Source organism: Carlito syrichta, unplaced genomic scaffold (assembly GCF_000164805.1).
Source record: "Carlito syrichta isolate Samal-C Ts95f unplaced genomic scaffold, Tarsius_syrichta-2.0.1 Scaffold315953, whole genome shotgun sequence".
In the NCBI taxonomy this organism is placed as follows: domain Eukaryota; kingdom Metazoa; phylum Chordata; class Mammalia; order Primates; family Tarsiidae; genus Carlito; species Carlito syrichta.
Genome location: NW_007260049.1, coordinates 205509 through 225946, shown reverse-complemented (window position 1 = coordinate 225946; position 20438 = coordinate 205509). Strand labels below are relative to the sequence as shown.

Sequence of the window (20438 nt, the reverse complement as noted above, 5' to 3'; positions counted from 1 at the left end):
AAAAAAAAAAAAAAAAAAAAAGAAGTCACATCCATAAAATCCATAAAGAAAGATTAAGTACTGCCAGATTGAAGGATACTAAGAAGACATGACAATTAAGTTAATGTGCGATACTGAATTGGATTCTGGAGCAGAAAAAGGACATTTGTGGAACAATTTGGGAAATATCAAGTTCTGAAGATTAGTTAATGGTACCATATTTATGTTAATTTCCTCATTTTGATAATTATATAAGATTTTAACACTTGGAGAAGGTGACTAAAAGGCAAATGGGACTTCTTTGTACTATTTTTGCAACTTTTTAAAACAATAAAATTATTTCAAAATTTAAAAAAGCTTAAAAGTTAGTATTTGTACATTTATACAATAATAACTAAGTAACACAGAGCTTTAAGATCTAAATAATGCTGTGATCCTTTCAACAAACATATAACCCTTGGTCATACAACCCCAGATTTTAGCCTTCTGATATATATTCTTATTAGTGACAATAATTACTTCAAAATTCCTGCTTTTGTTAAAGTGCACATGATCAACTTTTATTAAAATAATGGGAAAATAAGTAAGTTATCAAAATGTTGCTGTGCAGCATTTAAAAAAATAAAGCAGCGGTTCTTACCTTTTGGAGACGTTGAGAATCTTATAAAAATTACACACATGTACCCCTCAAAATATATAATACAAACACACATATACACTCATACACATACACTCACAATTTGCATACAATTCCAGAAGGTGTTAAGGAACCCCTCTGAAAGTAGAGGTCCTTGCATCTAGATTAAGAACCTTTGTATCAAAGAAAAAAACATTTTTTAAAAAACCCCAAAATCTGTATTTTAGCAACAGGAAGAAAGGAAGGAAGGCAGGGAGGAAGGGATGGAGAGATGGATGGGAAGGAGGGAAAGAGTAACCTCAAAAATCCTAAACCTGATTTTTTCAAAACATATAGGAACATATGATAAAATATAACAAATCTCCTTTCAAATTCTTAACTGAGCGTTCAAGAAAACGAGACAGTTTTTAGGGAAAGGAAATAGAAGCCAAAGCTGTCCTGGCAAGAGACATGGCCTTAATCCACGCAGGAAAGAGGGAGGATCCGAGGCTCCCCCATGCAGCCAGAACTCTCAAAGAGCTATATGCTTAATGGAAAGGAGATATACTCTCAATGGAAGGGATGCTGGTTATAACAAAAAACTAGAAATAATCTAAATGTCTATTATCAGGAAGACAGAATGATAATGCTGGCATAATCATATTGTTTTATCATATGGCAATAAAAATAGATGAACCAGAGCTGCACTCAGCAACATGAATGAATCTCACAAACATATTGAATGAAAAAACATGTTTCATAAGAACAAATAAATTTTACTATCTATGTAAATTTTTAAAACATTTATTCATTAGTTGTAGTTATATTCATTTACCTTTTACTATATGTATGATCTATACATATTCATTTATATATATTACAAATATATAGTAAAAGTATGTGTGTATAGATAAAAATACAGCAAGAATACAAACAACTAAGAGACCAGGTACGGTGGTTCACTCATATAATCCCAGCTTTTGGGAGGTTGAGACAGGAGAACTGCTTGAGCCCAGGAGTTTGAGACCACCCTGGACGTCAAAGCGAGACCATGTCTCTATAAAATATCAAAAAATTGGACTGGGTGCGGTGGCTCAGCCAGTAATCCCAGTACTTTGGGAGGCCAAGGTGAGAGGACTACCTGAGCCTGGGGATTTGAGACCAGCCTGGGCAACTTAGTGAGACCTCATCTTTACAATTAAAAAAAAAAACACAAAAATTAGCTGGGCGTGGTGGCGTCTGTATTTCCAGCTACTTGGAAGGTTGAGGTGGAAGGATTGCCTGAGCCCAGCAGTTCAAGGCTGCAGTTGCCATGAGTATGCCACTGCACTCCAGCCTGGGCAACAGGTGAGACTCCAACTAAAAAAACAAAACAAAAAATTATCTGGGCATGGTGGTGTGCATGGGTAGTCCCAGCTACTTGGGAGGCTGAGGTGGAAGAATTGCTTGAACCCAGGAGACTGAGGCTGTAGTAAACTGTGATTGTGCCGCTGCACTCCAGCGGGTGACAGAGTAAGACACTGACTCAAAAAAATAAAAAAAAGGTATACACAAGTAAGAAGGAGAAACACCAAATTCACTCAGGGATGGAGTTCTAGGTAGAAGGAAGGGGATGCAAACAAGGAGCTTCAACCATACTCATCAAGTTTTATTTCATCCACAGATGCTTATTCTGTTTTTTAAAAAACCTATTTGTATATTTGAAATATTTCACAGTAAGTTAAAAGAAAGTCAAGTGAATTTACCTCTACTCGTAACCATTTTCCTTTGCAATGGAAGAGGCAGATCTTCCCACAGAAGGGTAATGAAACGAAGTACTCAGAGGTCATGTGCTACAAAACACAAATGCATACCTTCATTACTCTTAGCAAAGAGCACATGGTTACACCATTAGAAAAACAGATCACCATGGCACTGGCGGACCTACACATAATCAGACTTCCTGTGAGCCCTTTCCATCCAAGCAGTATAATGCAATGGATGCAGCAAATGAAAAAAAGGAATTATAAAACTTCTGTCTTGTTTCTCACACATTTGTTGATGTCAGTGATATACTCTCCCTACATGCACACAGCTCATATGTCAGCACTGTTAAAATGTCTAAAAATATTTAGAGGTCAGTATGATTTTTTATGCACTGGCTCTATCAGCTACACATGAAGAGAGGTGTTAGAGGTGTTACAGCTGATAGAAAGTAGGAGAGCAGCATGGATGAAAAGAGGCTGGGCTACCTTACATAAGGCCTGTCCTTTCATCTCTTAACATTTAGGTTCAAATATAAGATTTTAATTCCAAAATAAATGTGGTCAACACAATTATGTATGTCAGCCAGTGAAATGCTAATAAATTACAGCTAAGTTTCTTCATCTTCCTCTGCTGCTATAGTTTGAGCTGGGGACCTTTCGTGGTCTTTTTCTGGTCAGGATGAGAGTTTCCACTCTCCCTAAAGGCAGTGTCTCCACTCAGGTTACCAGGATACTAGGAAATACCAAGAGTATAACTTTTATATAACTTTTACCACAAGTTATAGGGACAATATCCATACAAATGAGTCACTGGAGTCAGCCTCTCTGGGTGTTTCAAAATTCTTCAAGATAGACTAGCAAATTAAACCAAAGTAATGACCTTGAGATACACATATGATATCTTTAACACAAAACAAGGCAAAACTATAAATCTAATACCTCAACTCTAGACTATAGTTTGAATGCAGATTTAACCAGATTCAATAAATATCTTGTAATATTTATTCTATGCAAGACACTAGATTAGGTACTATAAGGAATGTAGAAAATTGATAAGGCATGTCTCTGCCCTCAAGTATCCAAATAACTAAAATACAAAGCTAAATACAAATGCTCAGAGGGGTCTGATGTACTTTGTAGGTTAGAGGGAAGGGATCTTTTCCAGTGGTAAGGTGGTCAGGATTGAGGCGGGAATAGGGTTTAGTTACTTGGAAACCACAGCATATTCTAGATTACAACTATAATGTCCTAATGGAGATAAGAAAACCATGTTAGAAACTTAAAACACAATGAAACCTCTATAAATCCTGATTCAGAGAACAAAACATACTAGAATTAAAGAGTGAGCTTATTAATGCAATATAAGCTGCAGAATCACATTTACCAGGCAGCAAGTTATCAGGGACATAAAAAGCTTAGAAAATGATACCTGAGACGGAAGATGAGGGCAGAATTAAGAAGGAAAGTTTTATTCTCCTCCTAAATACCAAGGTTTCTCCTTTGCCTGAGGCAGTAGAGCCCACTGGCTCTAGCAGACACAGTTATAGGCAGCTGCATTGTAGAACCATCAACTGCATGTTATAAACAACATATTTACCGATTGTTGAACATTTAGCATATACTAGTCACTGTGCTAAGCAGTACTGAGACTAGTCCTTATGAGAATCCTGTAGATATATACTATTAGTATCTTCATTTTACAATGCAGAAAAATAAATGCTGTGTTTCTCTTTTAAAGCTCTGAAGTCTGCAGCTCTTACCTACTATTCTAGACATTTTACTTTAAATTATTAAAAATTTCTCCATACTTACACAATTTAGTGAACCACTCTTTTATTTTTTAAAACAGAGAGAGGTTGGGTGCAGTGGCTCATGCCTGCAATCCCAGCCCTTTGGAAGGCTAAAGTGGGAGGATAGCTTGAGCCCAAGAGTTTGAGACTAGCCTAGGTGACATAACAAGATTATACCTCTATAAAAGAATTTTAAAAATTAGCCAGGTGTGATGGTATGCACCTGTAGTCCCAGCTACTTGGAAGGCTGAGGTGGAAGGATAACCTGAGCCCAGAAGTCCAAGGCTGCGGTAAGCCATGATCTACCACTGCATTCCAACCTGGGTGACAGAGTGAGACCTCCCCACTCAAAAATAAACAAACAAACAGATAGAAACAGGGCTTCAAGTAACCCTCCCACCTCAGCCTTCCAAAGTGCTAGGATTACAGGCCACCACACCTGGTTGTGAATCACTCTTTGTAATTTTAGAGGTAGATGATGTACTGCCATACCTTGCAATGGAAGTAGTCCTCTATCTTATGCAGAAGGTCACTGAGCTTGTTTAGACCCTTACAAGGCACCTGGCAGTAGAGTGTCCCATCAGAGCAAATATTAGTCACTTTGACATTTGTGTACATGGCATCAACCTAGAACAGACAAAGAACATCCCAAGAATGATTGAGAACAAAAAGCAGCTCTTAGGGGGATCTACCTAAATATCCTATGAACAATCAAAATCTTCTAAGTTAGAGGACACAGGATGAAATGAAATTCACAACTTAAATGTAAAAAACTAATTTGGATTCCTCTCTTCCCAAAAGGAATATCTAATATCACTTGTATCAGGCACAAATAGACATTTTGCATATATTATCACTCTATTGTTTGAAAAGTTAAGACTATCCATAGTGTTGGCTTATTTTCTCCCTTTTAGGAAAAGAATTATGTATTACATAAACCATATTTTTGCAACATTAACAGAAGTGAAAATAAAAAACCCCTTACAAAATCAGTTCCATGATCAGCCTACTTATGAACCTGTACCCACAGGTCATAAGAATTTGAGTAATTTTTTAAAACTATAATCACAATAAATATTCAATTTTAGCCCTTTTTAGTCAAATCATAATATAAAGATAAAGATAATTCTTAGCTATTCTACTTATTAAAGCAAAAATGTTTCCATTGTTTTAATGAAGTATTTTTAAAAAATCATTTTTAACTACTGTGAATATCCTATAATTTATTTAATGGTATCCTTTTGGGAATGTATGTTCTTCACATTTAAAAAACATCCTCATGAACCCAATTTTACATTCTTTTGTATTATCTTCCCTTTTTATCTTTGCAAAAATTTTTTAATATATAAAGTCAATATACAATCATTGTAGAAACTGGAAAATAAAAAATCCAGTTCCTAAGAAATAATTACTATTAACATTTTGGCATTCTTTGCCTTCCAGCTAACCCTCTCCTTCCCACTCCCCACATGTATTGCTATATGTCAGTATCTATAATAATATCTATAGATATGTCAGTTTGTTAGCCTAAAAGTTATAACATTCTTTTCTGATGATTTTCTTTTGAGCAATATGTGTAACAGGTGACAATAGTGATCATGACGGTACCTGCAGGTGAACCTCTAGTGACTTGTCACATATGGCTTTCAAGCAGGTGGCATTGATATTGATATCATCTTCTCCTGAGGTATCGTACAGAACAACAAGTGGAATATCAGCTTTGTCAAGTATTTCCACTGCAAAGATCTTTCCACAAGTTAAAGATTCAACTGCCTTCACCAAATCAGGATCATCGCTTAGCACTTCCAATCCTGAAAAATATTGAATATTTTAATTTCTACTTAATTAGCAAGATCATTTAAAGATGGACTGATTGTGCCTGTCTTGATCACTTATTAAAATTATGAACATACCACAAAATTATTAAATTTTATATGAAAGCTTTGTTTTACTATCTTCTTTACCTTATCTCTAGATTTTATAAACTATAATGCGAATGCCCTTTTGAATGATACACTAAAGCAGGTAATCTTAAAACAAGAAAAAAAATAGATAATCAATCAGAATTTCTACTTTAGGAAAAACAGTCTTCACTGTATACACAAATACATATTTAAAACAAGAAGGCTAATACATATAAGAATCATGTCATGCTATCAATCATGTCTGTAAAGCTCTTCCTAAAATTCTACCTTTGATTTTTTTCACTTTCTAATTAAATATATACATTTTTTCTCATAAAATGAATACACATTTATTGCAAATCGAGACAACCGCTATTATTATTATTATTACTTTTAGTATATACCGTTATGGCTCTGAGGATATCAAAGAACCTTTTGATTTATTTATCAAAGAAAAATTAAATGGTATATAATGCCATAATTCATAATCCCAGAACTTAGGGAGGCCGAGGTGAGAGGATTGACTGAGTCCAGGAGTTCGAGACCAGACTGAGCAACATGGTGAGACCTTGGCTCTACAATAAATAAATAAAATTAGCTGGGCGTGTGGTGGTGTGCGCCTGTAGTAGTCCCAGCTACTTGGAAGGCTGAGGTGGAAGGACTGCTTGAGCCCAGCTGGTTGAGGATGCAGTAGCTGTGATCATGCCACTGTACTCTAGCCTGGGCAACAGAGTGAGACTCCAACTCAAAAAAAAAAAGTATATAATGGAGGGATTAGATAATTTTTTTTGAAGTCCAATTGCTCCTTAAATTCTTTGAAAACTGAAATTGCATATGTCATATATATCACAACCTTTTTGGCATCAGGGAATGCTTTCATGGAAGGCAATTTTTCCACAGACTGGGAGGGTGGGGAATGGTTTCAGGATGATTCAAGTGCACAACATTTATTATGCACTCTATTTCTATTATTATTAATTGTCATATATAATGTAATAATTACACAACTCATCATTAAAAATAGGTGTAGACAAAAGTGGTAAATAAAACAACGGGCTGGCCATGGGCGGACTAAAATAAGTGTTGGATTCTGACTTAAAGCCTGCCATCAGATGCAGCTGTGCAATTGAAGTTCGTCAATTCACTTGCCACTCCTTGATGGGATTTTGATATGAGTCTATAAGCAGTTGATTTATTATGGTCTCTGTGCAGTCAAACCTCACTGCTAACATTAATCTATATTTGCAACTGATCCCCAGTGCTAGTATCACCGCCTCAGCTCCACCTCAGATCATCAGACATTTGATTCTCATAAGGAATGCTCAACCTAGACCCCTCACATGTGCAGTTTACAATGCTTCTATGAGAATCCAATGCTGCCCCATTGATCTGATGGGAGGCTGAGATCAGGTGGTAATATGAGTAAAGGGCAGATGAAGCCCTTACAATGTTACTCATACACACACACACACACACACCATAAAATATAATAAAAACATAAGCACCTTGAACATGAATTCATTTAAACCTTTCACTCAATAACACATTATAGCACCTTGAGATACCGAGTCCACTTTAGGATTTAACCACTCAAAAACACAGTGGTTTTCCCCTATCAAAATGAGGAGAGTTATTTTTTAAAGTTCCTCTTACCTGCAAGCTTACATTTTGTAGCTTGGAATGAAAGTGAACAAAACTTCGGGTTCAATTTGTATGCTTTGCTCTTTTCAACATTTTCACTAAAACCATAGTCAACATAGCATACCTAATGATTAAAAAAAAAAACCAAAAATGTTTAGGCTCAAAGTTCTTCATTCTCACTTAAAAAAATCATTTGATACATTTAATTGGCTTCATTTTATTCCACAATGAGCAAGTTAAATGGCGTGACAACTGCCTGGAGAAAGCCAGATGTCCCCTGACTCACTGCAGAAGAGAAAGGCTAGGGCTAAGATTAAAGAAACCAAGGGCTCCTGGTTCCAGACCCCAGGGTTTTGTTTCACCCCTCTCAATGGGAAGAACAAGCTGATGCCACTCAGCCTCGCCTTGCTGTTGCTGATCTCTCAGCAGCCCAGCCATCTGGGTTTGGCAACTCTGCTCCCTCCCTTCCCCACTTTCATTAATATCATAATGCCTGCATCACCTTATTCTTTTTTGAGTTGCACACTCCTACCCATTCCCTGGGCGCCAGTGTTTGTTTCTAGAATAGGCATCATTCTTGTGGTATTTACTGGATTCTAAATCCCCAAAGCTGCATTTGTAATATCCAGTCTCAGCTACTGCACTTCAGGGACTGAGAAGCTTCTGTCAATGACAACAATGGTATCATGGTTGGACAACATGGAATTTTACATTGAAGAAAATTGGCACTCTTGTTTTTTATTCAGGGATGTGAAGTAGGTTAGGCCCTCAATAAGCTCAGCAAAAGGTCCCACATCTTCTGAACAGAGGTCTGTGTTTGCAGAAACCAATACAACTCTTCTTCATCATTAGCACAGATCATTAAGAGCCTGGATATTATTTTTGGAATATTTATAGAATCTTCCATTGAAAAAGATTATACAAACATAAAACCTTTTTTATTATGAGAAAAATAAAATCTAAAAACAGCAAAACTGTGGTTTTGAATGTTAACTAAAAATCTGGGAGAAAATGCTGGTATGCTTCTCTAATTAAAGCAGATGATGGTTATTAAAAAACAAAACAACAAAAACCAGTGCAAAGGCTTGGCTGAGAAATACCAAGTAACATAAAGGCAGAGGTCCCTTTCATTTGCAGCAGACAAATGAAGTCCACATGCAAGTTTCCTAGTACCTAGATTTTGGTACCAAACACACACACAAAATCTTCCCCAGCAGAGACTCTAAGGGAAAAAAGAAGAGGCAGAGAGACCATTCGCTCCCATGGACCATCTGATAGGTGGGCCTGTGGGGCCTGTCTGTCCCACATCAGAAAGATCATCTCTTAGAGTCCACATGTGACGTAACACTGTCCCATGTCAGGCGGCTGGCTATTTAAGTGCACAAGTCCATTTCTCCAAGTCTAAATTCGCACCTGCTCTATCTTCCCATAGGCCATGGGAGTCAGCGAGCTCTCATTTCCTATGACAACTATCACCACCTACAACGTGGATTCGGCTCTTCCCTGACTGGAAATGGAGGTAACATGGTCTGACAAAAGGACAGTGTGTGTGAAATCATGACTCCCAGGAAATTCGAGGTGTGTTCTTAGCATAAGAACAGACTAAAGAATAACTGCTCCAAAAGCTTCAAAGTCTTTCTGTACTGTTTGTCGCTTGTTTCTTTTCTTTCTTGTTTTTTATCACGACAGCACATATTTGTATGACAGCTGCAGTTCATGAAACACTGGTCCATATTGCCCAGTGTGTCTCTCACCACAGCCTGCCCTGTGTCCTTTGCTCCATGAGGGCTGAGTAGTTTCTCTAATGTCCTGGGATCAGCACCAGCAGGCTCATAATCCTACCGGGGGTCCAGTCCCTCCCTGGTTCTCTGGCTCCACCAAGTGGTCAAAGAACTCCCAGCACCACCTGAGTAACACAGTAGACAACCCTGGGATGTGGGCCTGGGTCAGGCCCAACTGGCACCAACCTCGGGGAGTGTCGCTTGCTTCTGTTTCTCCTACTCACCAGGAACCTGACAGGTGGAGGGAATTAGTACCCACTGTCAGGCAAAGTTCGGTTCAAGAAAAACAAGACTGGTAGTAAGTAGCTAACAAAGGGAGAAATCATCTCTGTCAGCTTCACGGGGATGTGGGGAACAAGATCAGGCCAGGATTGCCATACCACTGCTGTTGTAAGAGCTTACTGCTGCACAAGATATCGAGCTATCTCTCTCAGCAGCAATGACACGGCTGGTCACTCCCTTCTGCATGAGACACTCTTTTTCTGGCTTCTGGACACCACTCTCCTGGTTTTCCTACTTTGGCCATCCTTAGAGGCTCTTTGCTCCTCTATGCCCACATCTATATGCTGATGTGTTTCAGAGCCTGGTTCTGAGTCCCACCTCTTCTCTGTATGTTCCTTCTGCAAGTGATCTCGTCCAGTCCTATGACTTCAAATGGCACCTATGTGCCGAAGCCAACCAACTTAGAACCTCTAGGCCCAATGCTCCCAGAGCTCTAAACTCACTCATGTGAAATCTGATGGCTATCCTCAAACCTAACAGATCCAACAAAATCCTTGATTGCCCCCTATACTGGTTCTTCTTTCTAACTTATCAATTTCAACAAATGGCACCAATATCTACTCAACTGCTCAAGCCCCAAACCCAGGTGCCATCTTGAATCTTCTCTTTCGCTTCTCGCCCACATACAAGGAATTAGTGTCTTGTCAGTTCTGATTCCAAATAGATCCTGAATCTCTCCCATTACCTCTGTCTCCACTATTGCCAGTCTAATTCAGGTTACAAGGTAGCTGGCTATTGCAACGGACAATTCACCAGTCTTACTTTTTTCTGTGCCCTACTACAATCCATTCCCCACAACAGTACTGGAATTTTTGAAACATCTAAATGACATCACTTCACCCTGCCTATTCCTTCCTTCAGAGTTGTTTTCAATTATAGCACTGAAATTGCACTGCACTGAAGTTGCACTGAAATTGCACTGCACTGAAATTGCACTGCACTGAAGTTGCACTGAAGTTGCACTGAAATTGTTTTGTGTATTTATTATAGACTTGCTTTATGGACTGTCTTTTCTCACTAGAATATAAGCTTCTTGAGAACAAGGATTTGTCTTGCCCTCTGCTCTAGAATAGTGAAAAAAATGAATGAAAAGTGTACTCAGGCAGATATAACATGACAATAGATTCTGATTTTAAAGATAAGCAATTAGAGAAGTTAAATAACTTTTCCAAGTCCACATAGCTAGAAATGGCAGAGCTGAGACTCAAATTCAGGTCTATTTGACTCCAGAGTCTGAATTGCCAAGATGGAGGTAGGGAGGAAAGAAAGTGATTGTCCTATAGGTTTCAGACTGGGAGATATCCTTATGGAATATTTGTATTATTTATTGTACACACTGTTGCACTGTTAATGTATCACTAGGATTTATGTGATCCTTCTCTTCAAAAGAAATTCCCATAAGGCCAGGTATGGTGGCTTAGGCCTGTAACCCTTTGGGGGGCTGAGGTGGGAAAACTACTTGAGGTTAGGAGTTTGAAACCAGCCTGGGCAACATAGCAAGACCAAGTGTCTATAGAAAAATAAAAAATCAGACAGGTGTAGTAGTGTATACCTGTAGTCCCAGCTACTCAGGAGGCTAAAGTGAAAGGATCACCTAAGCCTAGGATGTAGAAGCTACAGTGAGCTGTAATTGTGTCACTATACTCCCAGCCTGGGGCAACAGACTGAGATCCCACAAAAGAAAGGGAGGGAGGGAGGGAGAGGGAGGGGAAGAAAGGAAAGAACAGAAAGAACTTTCTAGAACAAATGAAAGAAAGGAAGGAAGATCCCATGCCTTAAAAGAGCTTAGCTTTTGTTGAACTTCCTAAGGGTAGGGGGAGAGATAAGGCCAGGAAACAGAAGTTTATCTAGGACCATTTGGAGATGATTATTCCTATCAACTAGAGGCCCAGAGGAATGGAGGGACTTGACCAAAGGCACACAAGCAAATACAGGCAGTCAGGACGAGTGCCCAAATCTGTATTCTCCATTGGTCCAGTGACCAACTTGATTGTTAGCTTTTTCCAGATTTTTTCAAACTTTATAAAAGTAAAATTTACTTTTATAAAATAAAAGTATACCCATTTGAAGTATACAATTTAATAGGTTTTCACCAATGTATGTACCCATATAATCACCATAATCAAGATACAAACCATTTCCATTGTCCCCAAAAGTTCTCTCTTGCCCTTTACAATCAGTCTCCCTCCACTTCTTGTCCCAGGCAACCACTGATGTGGTTTCTATCACTGCAGATAAATTTTACCTGTTCTCAGACATCATTTATATGGAATCATACAATAGTATTCTTTTGTATCTAGCTTCTTTCAATCAGCACAAAGTCTGTGAAATTCATCCATGAGATTGATTATATCAGTAGTTGATTCCTTTTTATTGCTGAACAGTGTTTCATTATATAATAAACTATAATTTGTTTATATGATTTACCAGCTGGTGCATATTTGGGCTGCTTCCAGTTTGGGACTATTAATAAATAAAACTTCTACAAACATGTATATGCACAAGACTTTTTGTGGGCCTTAGGGGTCATATAGTAAGTGTTTAATAAGTTTATAAGAAACTGCCAAACTGCTTTTTCATTTTCAGGTTATTTATTTATTTATTTATTTATTTGAGTTGGAGTCTCACTCTGTCACCCAGACTGGAGTGCAGTGGCCGCTCCCGGCCACCGCAGCCTCGACCTGCTGGGCTCTGGCAATCCTTCCGCCTCAGCCTTCCGAGTAGCCGGAATTACAGGCGCGCGCTACCACGCCCGGCTAATTTTTTGATTTATTGTAGAGATGAGGTCTCGCTGCCCAGGCGGGTCTCGAACCCGCGGGCTCAGGCAATCCACTCACCTCAGCCTCCCAAAGGCGCGGGATTACAGGCTGAGCCACCGAGCCCGGCCATTTTCAGGTTTTTAAAAGTCTGTCAAATCACTTAAAAGTGGTACCTCTGTAGATTTGCATAAAGGATTTCCTAAATGTCTCTGTGAATAGGAAAGTGGTTAGGTGGCTGGGTGAGCTTACTTCTGGAGAGAGTGGGCTTCTATTGAACAAATTGGATAGGAAACAGCAAGCATCCCTTCCTGACCTCTTGATGTCATGCTTGGGGCAGGGGTTTCAGTGGAGAGTAACTGATGGACTTAAGCCTGGGTTCAGGGGCTGGTCATCTGCACTTAATGACACAGAGGGGGATTACTAGCCAGGGGCTGGCAGTGGCACATGGAGTAAGGTTTTGTATTATAAACAGTGGCTGTAGAATAGAAGTATATTTCCTTGCTTGCAAAATCTAGAGAAAACCAAAAGATCTCTAGACATATTTCCCCCAAAGCCTGAGAGTCCTCTGTACAAATACAAAGAATTTTAGAACTGGGAGCCCAGGGTGACCCTCCTACACAGCATCCTTCTCATTGGGAAAGATGGAAATGAGCTCAAGTCTTGAAAGATATTTCCCTTTAGGGAAGGAGAGAAATCGTAACAACCAAGGAAGAAAAGACCTTCCTCTCTCTAAAGTAGTAGGCCGATTATTCAAAGGATAAATTCCAAATGGACACACAGCTTCCACCAAGACAGAAAGAAGTGACACATTAAAAAAAGAAGTGACACATTAAAAACAGTAGACAAGTACAGATGACCACATGGCATAGGGGGCTAACATGCAGCTCCATTGCACATTATCTGGGAGCCCCAAGGCCCGAAGGCATCATTGCTCTCAGGAAAACCGTGCTTCTCAGTCTCTGCAGTGAGGGTAAGAAGAGACAAGGGGGCAGAAGCTGACCGCCAGGAATGCGCCCAAGACTAGAAGTCTTAGGCCTTGCTGATGGGAGAGAACAGCAGACGGACCCTCTGGCTTTCCAAGAGGATGGATCGGGTAACACTGGGAGTGGCCATGAAGAAAGACCCAGGTCCTGGCTACAGAAGAGGGAGAGGAAGAATCATCTCTGGTCTCTGTTGCTTCCCTCACTCCAAAGTACTGGCCTTGACAAGAGGCCCCAGAGCTCTGGTCAGTACTCATTCTATATCCTCTGGGAATGGGAATAAGTGCCTTTCCTGATTAGACCATGAGTTATAGATACTCTCATGCAGAAAAATTTATTGTTTGTATCTAAAACTCTGAGACAGTATGACTACCACTGACTTAAAAGCTGACAGGAACAATCCTTTATAGAAACTACAATCTTTTTAACTTGCAGAGAAAACTACCTATCATTAGAAAAGATAAAACATTTACACCAGAGAAATGTAATGAATCAAAATGTAGTCTAAAAAATAATAAGGTATTTTCTTCATGACAAAATAAACGGCACTTGCCTTAATTTTGTTCTCTTCTGTTGAGATGATCTGTGCCCGTAACCAAGCATCCTCCTCGGCTTTTACAGCCAGCAACTGTCCAACATGCACGGCCTGGACTGGTGTGATCTTAGGATTCTTACTGTAATATTCCTTCATCTCATCTTCCATTAATTCCTGAGCAGCAGAATAGTCTTTGCCCACATACCTGAATTAGTTAAATGAAGAAAACACAAATGAAGCAACCTAGAAGGAGACACACTATAGGAATTCATTTGTGTTATTCTTTTTTCTCTACCCCCATCTTTGACTTCAGTCTCAGACTTGTTTATGTCAACAGGGAGAATGTGCTTTCAGTAAATACATTCTCATGATAAAGGAAGATATAGGATCATGAAGATCATGCAACACAAGATGAGGTCCAACATACCACACAACAGAGCAATTGCTCCACAACACTCCAGAGAACAAGAAGGTGTAATAATATGTAGTGGGAGTCCTCAGTGAGGATCAGGCTAAGAAAAGCACCAGAGAAAAGAAGAGAGGAAAATACTTGGAAAATGGAGATACCAAGGGAGACCTGGAGGCCACACAAGTGAGGGCTGACTTGGGATCTTGACTAAGACTGCTGGAGATCTTTATAGATTTCTCTTTTTTTTTTGAGTTGGAGTCTCACTCCATCGCCCAGGCTGGAATGCAGTGGCACACTCACGGCCACCCCAGTGTCAACCTGCTGGGCTCCGGTGATCTTTCCACCTCAGCCTTCCAAGTAGCCGGAACTACAGGCACACGCTATCACACTTGGCTAATTTTTTGATTTATTGTAGAGACAAGGTCTTGCCAAGTTGCCCAGGCTGGTCTTGAACCCTCAGGCTCTGGTAATCCATTCGCCTCAGCCTCCCAAAGTGCTGGGATTACAGGCCGAGCCACCAAGCCTGGCCCTTTATAGATTTCTAAGAAGAACATCTAGCAGATAGTGTTACCCTAACTAAGACTGGGTCTGAATAAGCTTCAAGCTTGGAAAAGCAATAAAATTTTACTAGAAAGAGAAAGCCTTAAATACACTAAACACAACAACTTGACATCCCCCCCCCACCAAATTTATTAAACAAATTTAAAATTACAACAAATGTTGACTTCTGAGACACTTGAGAGGTAACATGCTCTACTCAGATGCCTCTAAAATTGTATACTTTCTGAGAAGTGTTTTTTTTTTAATGCTTTCTATAATTTTCTACTGTTGACAACTGTGATCACCTTGTCCTAATTCATGTTATCAAAACAGGGTATTATTTTGTCCTTTGGTCCTCTAAGACAATTCCATTAAGGGCCTCCTTCTAGGATCTAAAACCCAGCAAATCAAGTTTGGGTCATGTAACAAGAGCTTTTAGGCCAGAAGGTTATGCTGTAACTGCACCAGAATCACCTCGTCAGGGAGATGGAGGATACACCATAAGAACTTTGCTCTCTGTATTGTTCCAGTTTTTACCCAGGCCCCAAGTGGGCCTCTATGGCTAGCTCTAAGAAATAATTCCTTTAGGAGTGTTTCCATGTATTCTCATAATTATCAGCAGAACAGAAGATGCCATAGTCAACTTATCTATCACTAGGAAAAAAAAGCTCTAAAAAGTCCTATCCAAAATGGAAAGAATGCCTTTTGAGGCAAGGGCTATTCTAAAATGAAATATTACATGCATATCATTTATTCCAGAAACAGTTGTAGAAGCTTTGCCATACCCTATTATTTAAATAGTTCTTAAATTTTATTTTCAGAGACAGGGTCTTGCTATGTGATGGACTCCCAGGCTCAAGTCATCCTCTCACCTCAGTCTCTTGAGGAACTGGGACTGAGCCACAGAGCACACTACTATAATTTAAATGTATTGAGCTTTGCAAATGTTAAGGAACTACCTGAAATGCTGGGGCATTCTTGACTTTGAAGTTTCCTAGGAGCTCTGGGACTCTTCTTAAGTGTCCATTTCCTGGGACCTGGAGTCTCACTGGGTGCTCTTATTCCCCTGCCTGGATACTCAACTGGCAGCAGTCTGGGCTGCAGCCCTGATGGGATAGTCTGCCAAGCACAGACTTGTTGGGGGGTAGGGGTAAAGTGGTAAAAAGTGGCTTGGGATCTGCAGGCAGCTTCTGCTCTCTGCAGCAGCCAGCAGAGAATGAGGGCTGCACAGTGTGGGTGAGGGAGGAGTGGTAAGAACGAGGTCATACATTGTTCCCAGATTACCTGAGCAAGGGGGCAAAGAATGATGTATAGGCCACTGTAGAGATGCCCTAAATACAAAATTTTATAGCTAATGTTTGAGACAGGAGACAGTGGATTCCTACATTTAACCTGCGGGTTCTGCTGTGGCACCCTCCAGGCCCTAAGGAGCCAGAGACCCAGCTTCCTGTGCCTGTTGCCTGCCTGGGTGAAGATGCAGGTACAGAACAGGGCTCAGTTTGGTGGGGGTCTGCAAAGTCTTAGGGGGAGGCAGGAGCCAATAACCTAGGGTCAACCTAATGGCAGACATTACCTACTATACTTGCTGGTTGCAGTCACCTTGCTGAACACACAGAATGCTGACCCCAGAATTCAAATTCACACTGGGAAAAGGTATTTAAACAATCTGAAGACCCTGGACCTAAATAATCATCCTGGAACAGATTAGAATTCTCCTACTAAAGTCCTAGAATTGATCCAGATTCCTGACAACCCTCGGTGTAAACAGCAGACATCACGTGATTCATCCAGCCAAAGGCTGGGCGCTTGGTCTCACACAATGGCACCAATTATTACTAGTAACAGATTTCAAAGGATTCTGCCATGGAAGTAGATTTAAGTTTTCTTTATAAGGTCAAAAGGTAAAAGTTAGCAATGTGCCCCTCAACAATTTTCCTTTAATTCAACAGATTAGTGAACCATAATGGAACTCCCGGGCCCTTAGCAACCTAGTTATAGCTTGAAGCCATACCACACCACACCTCAGAATAAAAGCACTATACACTCACTACCCCTGTATAAAACAAGACCTCTTTAAGGCTTTTGTGGATTCTAGTTTGAGCATCTGAAGATATTAGATTGACTCTATTATCCACTCAGACTTAATTTGTTCAGACAAAAGAGCTTTACTATTTTTGAGCTCTTCTTTCATTAAAATTGTGATTGTGTGTGTTTGTTCTTCCTTTGCGCCCTTCCAGTTCAGTTATGGGTCTCTGGAGGAGTGACAACCCAAACCACAGGGCCATTTTGGTTGAAGGACCTTAGATTTTGTTCACGTCAGCCATTTTCTGATCTGTCCCTCCACAGCTATGTCTGGCTGGTGTCTCCAGAGGTTTAGAACACAGGTTCCTATTCTTTTCCTCAAGTTGGAGACTGAAAATTATAGTCTATTTTCTATGTATTCTGTATTTTCTCCAACAGTCCAAGACAGTTGGGCTGTTTTGTAATTCTAGTTATCATTAGCTACTTAGGCAACGACTCCTACTCCCAGGCAATGATACGTCAGGCTCAAGTAACCAGAGCACCTTTGTGTCTAAGGTCTAATCTGATATATTATACAAGGAAAGTAGCTCTTAGCTATTTTGACTATTAAGAAAAGCTTCATAGTTCTACGTTAAATAGTATTACCTAGTGTGCATGTAGGATGGGGACATGCTTTTCTATGAGCTATACATTGTTTTTGACATAGTTATTATCAAGCTTTTTTTAAAGATCATATTGTCATTCCATTTTAAAAACTGTTAGTAATCTTTTCTTACAAGATATTTGTATATTTTAAACATTTAACAAATATTAGTAATGTATTATTATACCTCACTATAACTCTAGAACTAAGAATATAGCATCCTTTGTTCAATCCTCAGCATCCAGAAAAGTGACAACAGTATGCCAGTATCCTAAAGAAATAGAAGATGAAACTTGCCTGATAACCACTTCATTGGTGTTGCTCAGTTCAACCACTAATACTGATGGGGATGCTTCGGTCGGAATGATTAAAGGAGGAACTGTCATGTTCTCCATAAAGGTATCAGCATGTTTAGCAAAGCTTTCTTCTATCTGTAAATACTCTTGTTCAACCATAGACTTGATGTCATAATCACCATGTGCTTTCTCTTCACGCTTTAGGGTTTTGTCAGTTGGCAACGGAAGTTTAGCATACAGAATGGCCTTCTGCGGATTACCAGAAATGTAGTCTATGGTGCATACATCAGAAAGTGAGGCAAGATTTTTTAAGGCATCCTCAGGGACTTTCATTTTGTATGTGTCCTCAAATGCTTTTGGGAGTCCACTGGCCCAAAGACCACTTGAGTATTTCACCAGCAGCTCTGCCACTTTCTCTTTAAAGTCTCCTGGCATAACTGTTGGATATTCTTTCAATGGTGGTATTTGTTTGGGAGCAGGTAGTCGGGGTGGAGGTACTTTTTCAGTATCCAGTTCACTTCTCAAATGCTGCTTTCTCTTAGCTGGATAAAGAAGTAAATCTTGGCCACCACTGCAAGGTTTTTCCACCTGAAATTTTTAAATAAAGTAAATAGACATTTCAGTGGCTAAAAATAACCTGAAAACACATTAATGCATTTTAAATTTGAGAACAATGCTGTTTTCAAATTAATCAAGAGAATACAAATATGTACATTTTACTCTTTTCAACTGCTAAGAATTTAATGCATGGCCTTCACCTGCAAATAACATGAGCCATGTTTCAGAAATAAGCAGGAAAATAAGATAGTATTAATTTCACTTGGGAGGCATCTAGACTCCAGTTGACCTATGACATCTTGAGCATTCTGCTCTGTAAAGTATCCTTCTCATTTAGTTCTCTGCCAAATCCAAGCAACAGCTTCCAAAACTGCAAAGAAGTTGTGAAAAGGTATTCAAACTGTCAAGAACAAACTAAAACAGGAGACAGACAAAAAAGGAGTGCCATCTCTCTTCTTCTTGCAATATTTTGAGAAAACCTTCAGCTTTCTATTATTCAGAAAAAGATGCTCTGGAGGTAAAGTACAGATTTAAAACCACCACAGCAGGAGAGTTAGCTGAAAGTATTGTCACTCTAATGAAAATAGTGATACCTGGCAATTTTATGTCATCTAATCTCTAATTTTATTTGCTTAGCATTCTTGAGATACACAGCTTAATGGCATCTTTTTATATAAGAGAAGAGAAATGATGTGTGGCACCATTGTTTCCCCCAAGTTCTAAGTATTTCTACTACCAAACTGGGGGTCAGCAAAATACAGCCTGCAGCCCAATGAAGCTCATGGCCCTGAGCTAAGAATGGTTTTTATATTTTCAAATGGCCGAAAAAAATCAAAAGAAGAATCATTTCATGCCTTGTGAAAATTATATGAAATTCAGTGTACATAAAGGCTTAATGGAACATACAAAGTTCACTTGTTTACATCTTACATATTATCTATGGTTGCTTTTGCCCTACAGTGGCAGAGCTGAGTAACTGCACAGCTCTTGGCCCAAGGAGCCCCAAATAGTTACTATCTGATCTTTTATAAAAGCAATTTCTTGAACCCCGTATTAGACCATTAGACTGAAGTTAATATTCTCTGACTTCAGAAAAGTTCCTATTTTGTCAGATCCTATTCAGCTGTTCCTTAGCTGCAATGTATGTCCTTAGGAGGATCCACCAGGACAATAATATAAGCTTAGATAAAGCACTCCCCACAAAAGAACAAAATATTAAAGTATGCTGGGTGAGCAGCTTATTAGTAAAGAGCACCAGCTTCATTTACTTCACTCTCCACACAATGCTTAGGAAGACAGAGCATAAATATGTATGTACAAAGAAAGAAGACATTGTCTTGTTACCAGAGAAGAGCTTTAATAAGTCAAAAGCTATAGTCAGTTTGATATTAGAACAGATTCCTTGTAGTCTGACTACATGTTCTAGATGATAAATAAGTAAATGATATCAATATAGTAGGAAACATTAGGTCTTCCTCTTCATTCTGCCAGCGTGTGCTTAAGTTTCAAGGACTGAGGAAAACTTCTATGCCCAGAAAGCCTAAAGCATAGCTGGAAGTAGAAGAGCCCTTGTACACGCTCCGCAGCTGCAGGGCCTTCCTGTCAAAAGTGGTGATACCTCCCTGCTGGCATCCCAAGACATGCTGCATGGCATGTTATATGATCATCACAATTTGTGTCCCTAATTTTAAGCCACAGGAACACAAATATTTGAAGCATTCCTCATCCTTCTCTCAAGGGTAAGTCCACCTACCTAGAGACTCAGACTCATGTTTTAAAATCTGCAATCTTAAAATGCCAATCTTCACTGGTTTAAAAAAATTTTTTTTTAGTTGGAGTCCCACTCAGTTGCCAAGGTTGGAGAGCAGTGGCACAATTACAGCTCACTGCACCCTCAACCTCCTGGGCTCAGGTGATCCTTCAGTCTCAGCCTCCCGAGTAGCTAGTTTTTACTTTAT

General features: G+C 39.4%; 1 protein-coding gene across 3 annotated transcripts in view; it reads right to left on the bottom strand.

Annotated features, from left to right (window-relative positions):
- TDRD7 (tudor domain containing 7) overlaps positions 1 to 20438 on the bottom strand; it is a 79484-nt gene that overhangs the window by 20464 nt on the left and 38582 nt on the right. For all 3 annotated transcript variants that reach the window (XM_021706716.1, XM_021706718.1, XM_021706717.1), the window contains 6 exons: positions 17924 to 18510; positions 14031 to 14217; positions 7688 to 7799; positions 5739 to 5941; positions 4623 to 4757; positions 2341 to 2427 (listed from right to left, as the gene is read on the bottom strand). In XM_021706716.1, coding sequence (XP_021562391.1) covers positions 2341 to 2427; positions 4623 to 4757; positions 5739 to 5941; positions 7688 to 7799; positions 14031 to 14217; positions 17924 to 18510 — 1311 coding nt within the window. The remainder of the gene's footprint in view (positions 1 to 2340; positions 2428 to 4622; positions 4758 to 5738; positions 5942 to 7687; positions 7800 to 14030; positions 14218 to 17923; positions 18511 to 20438) is intronic.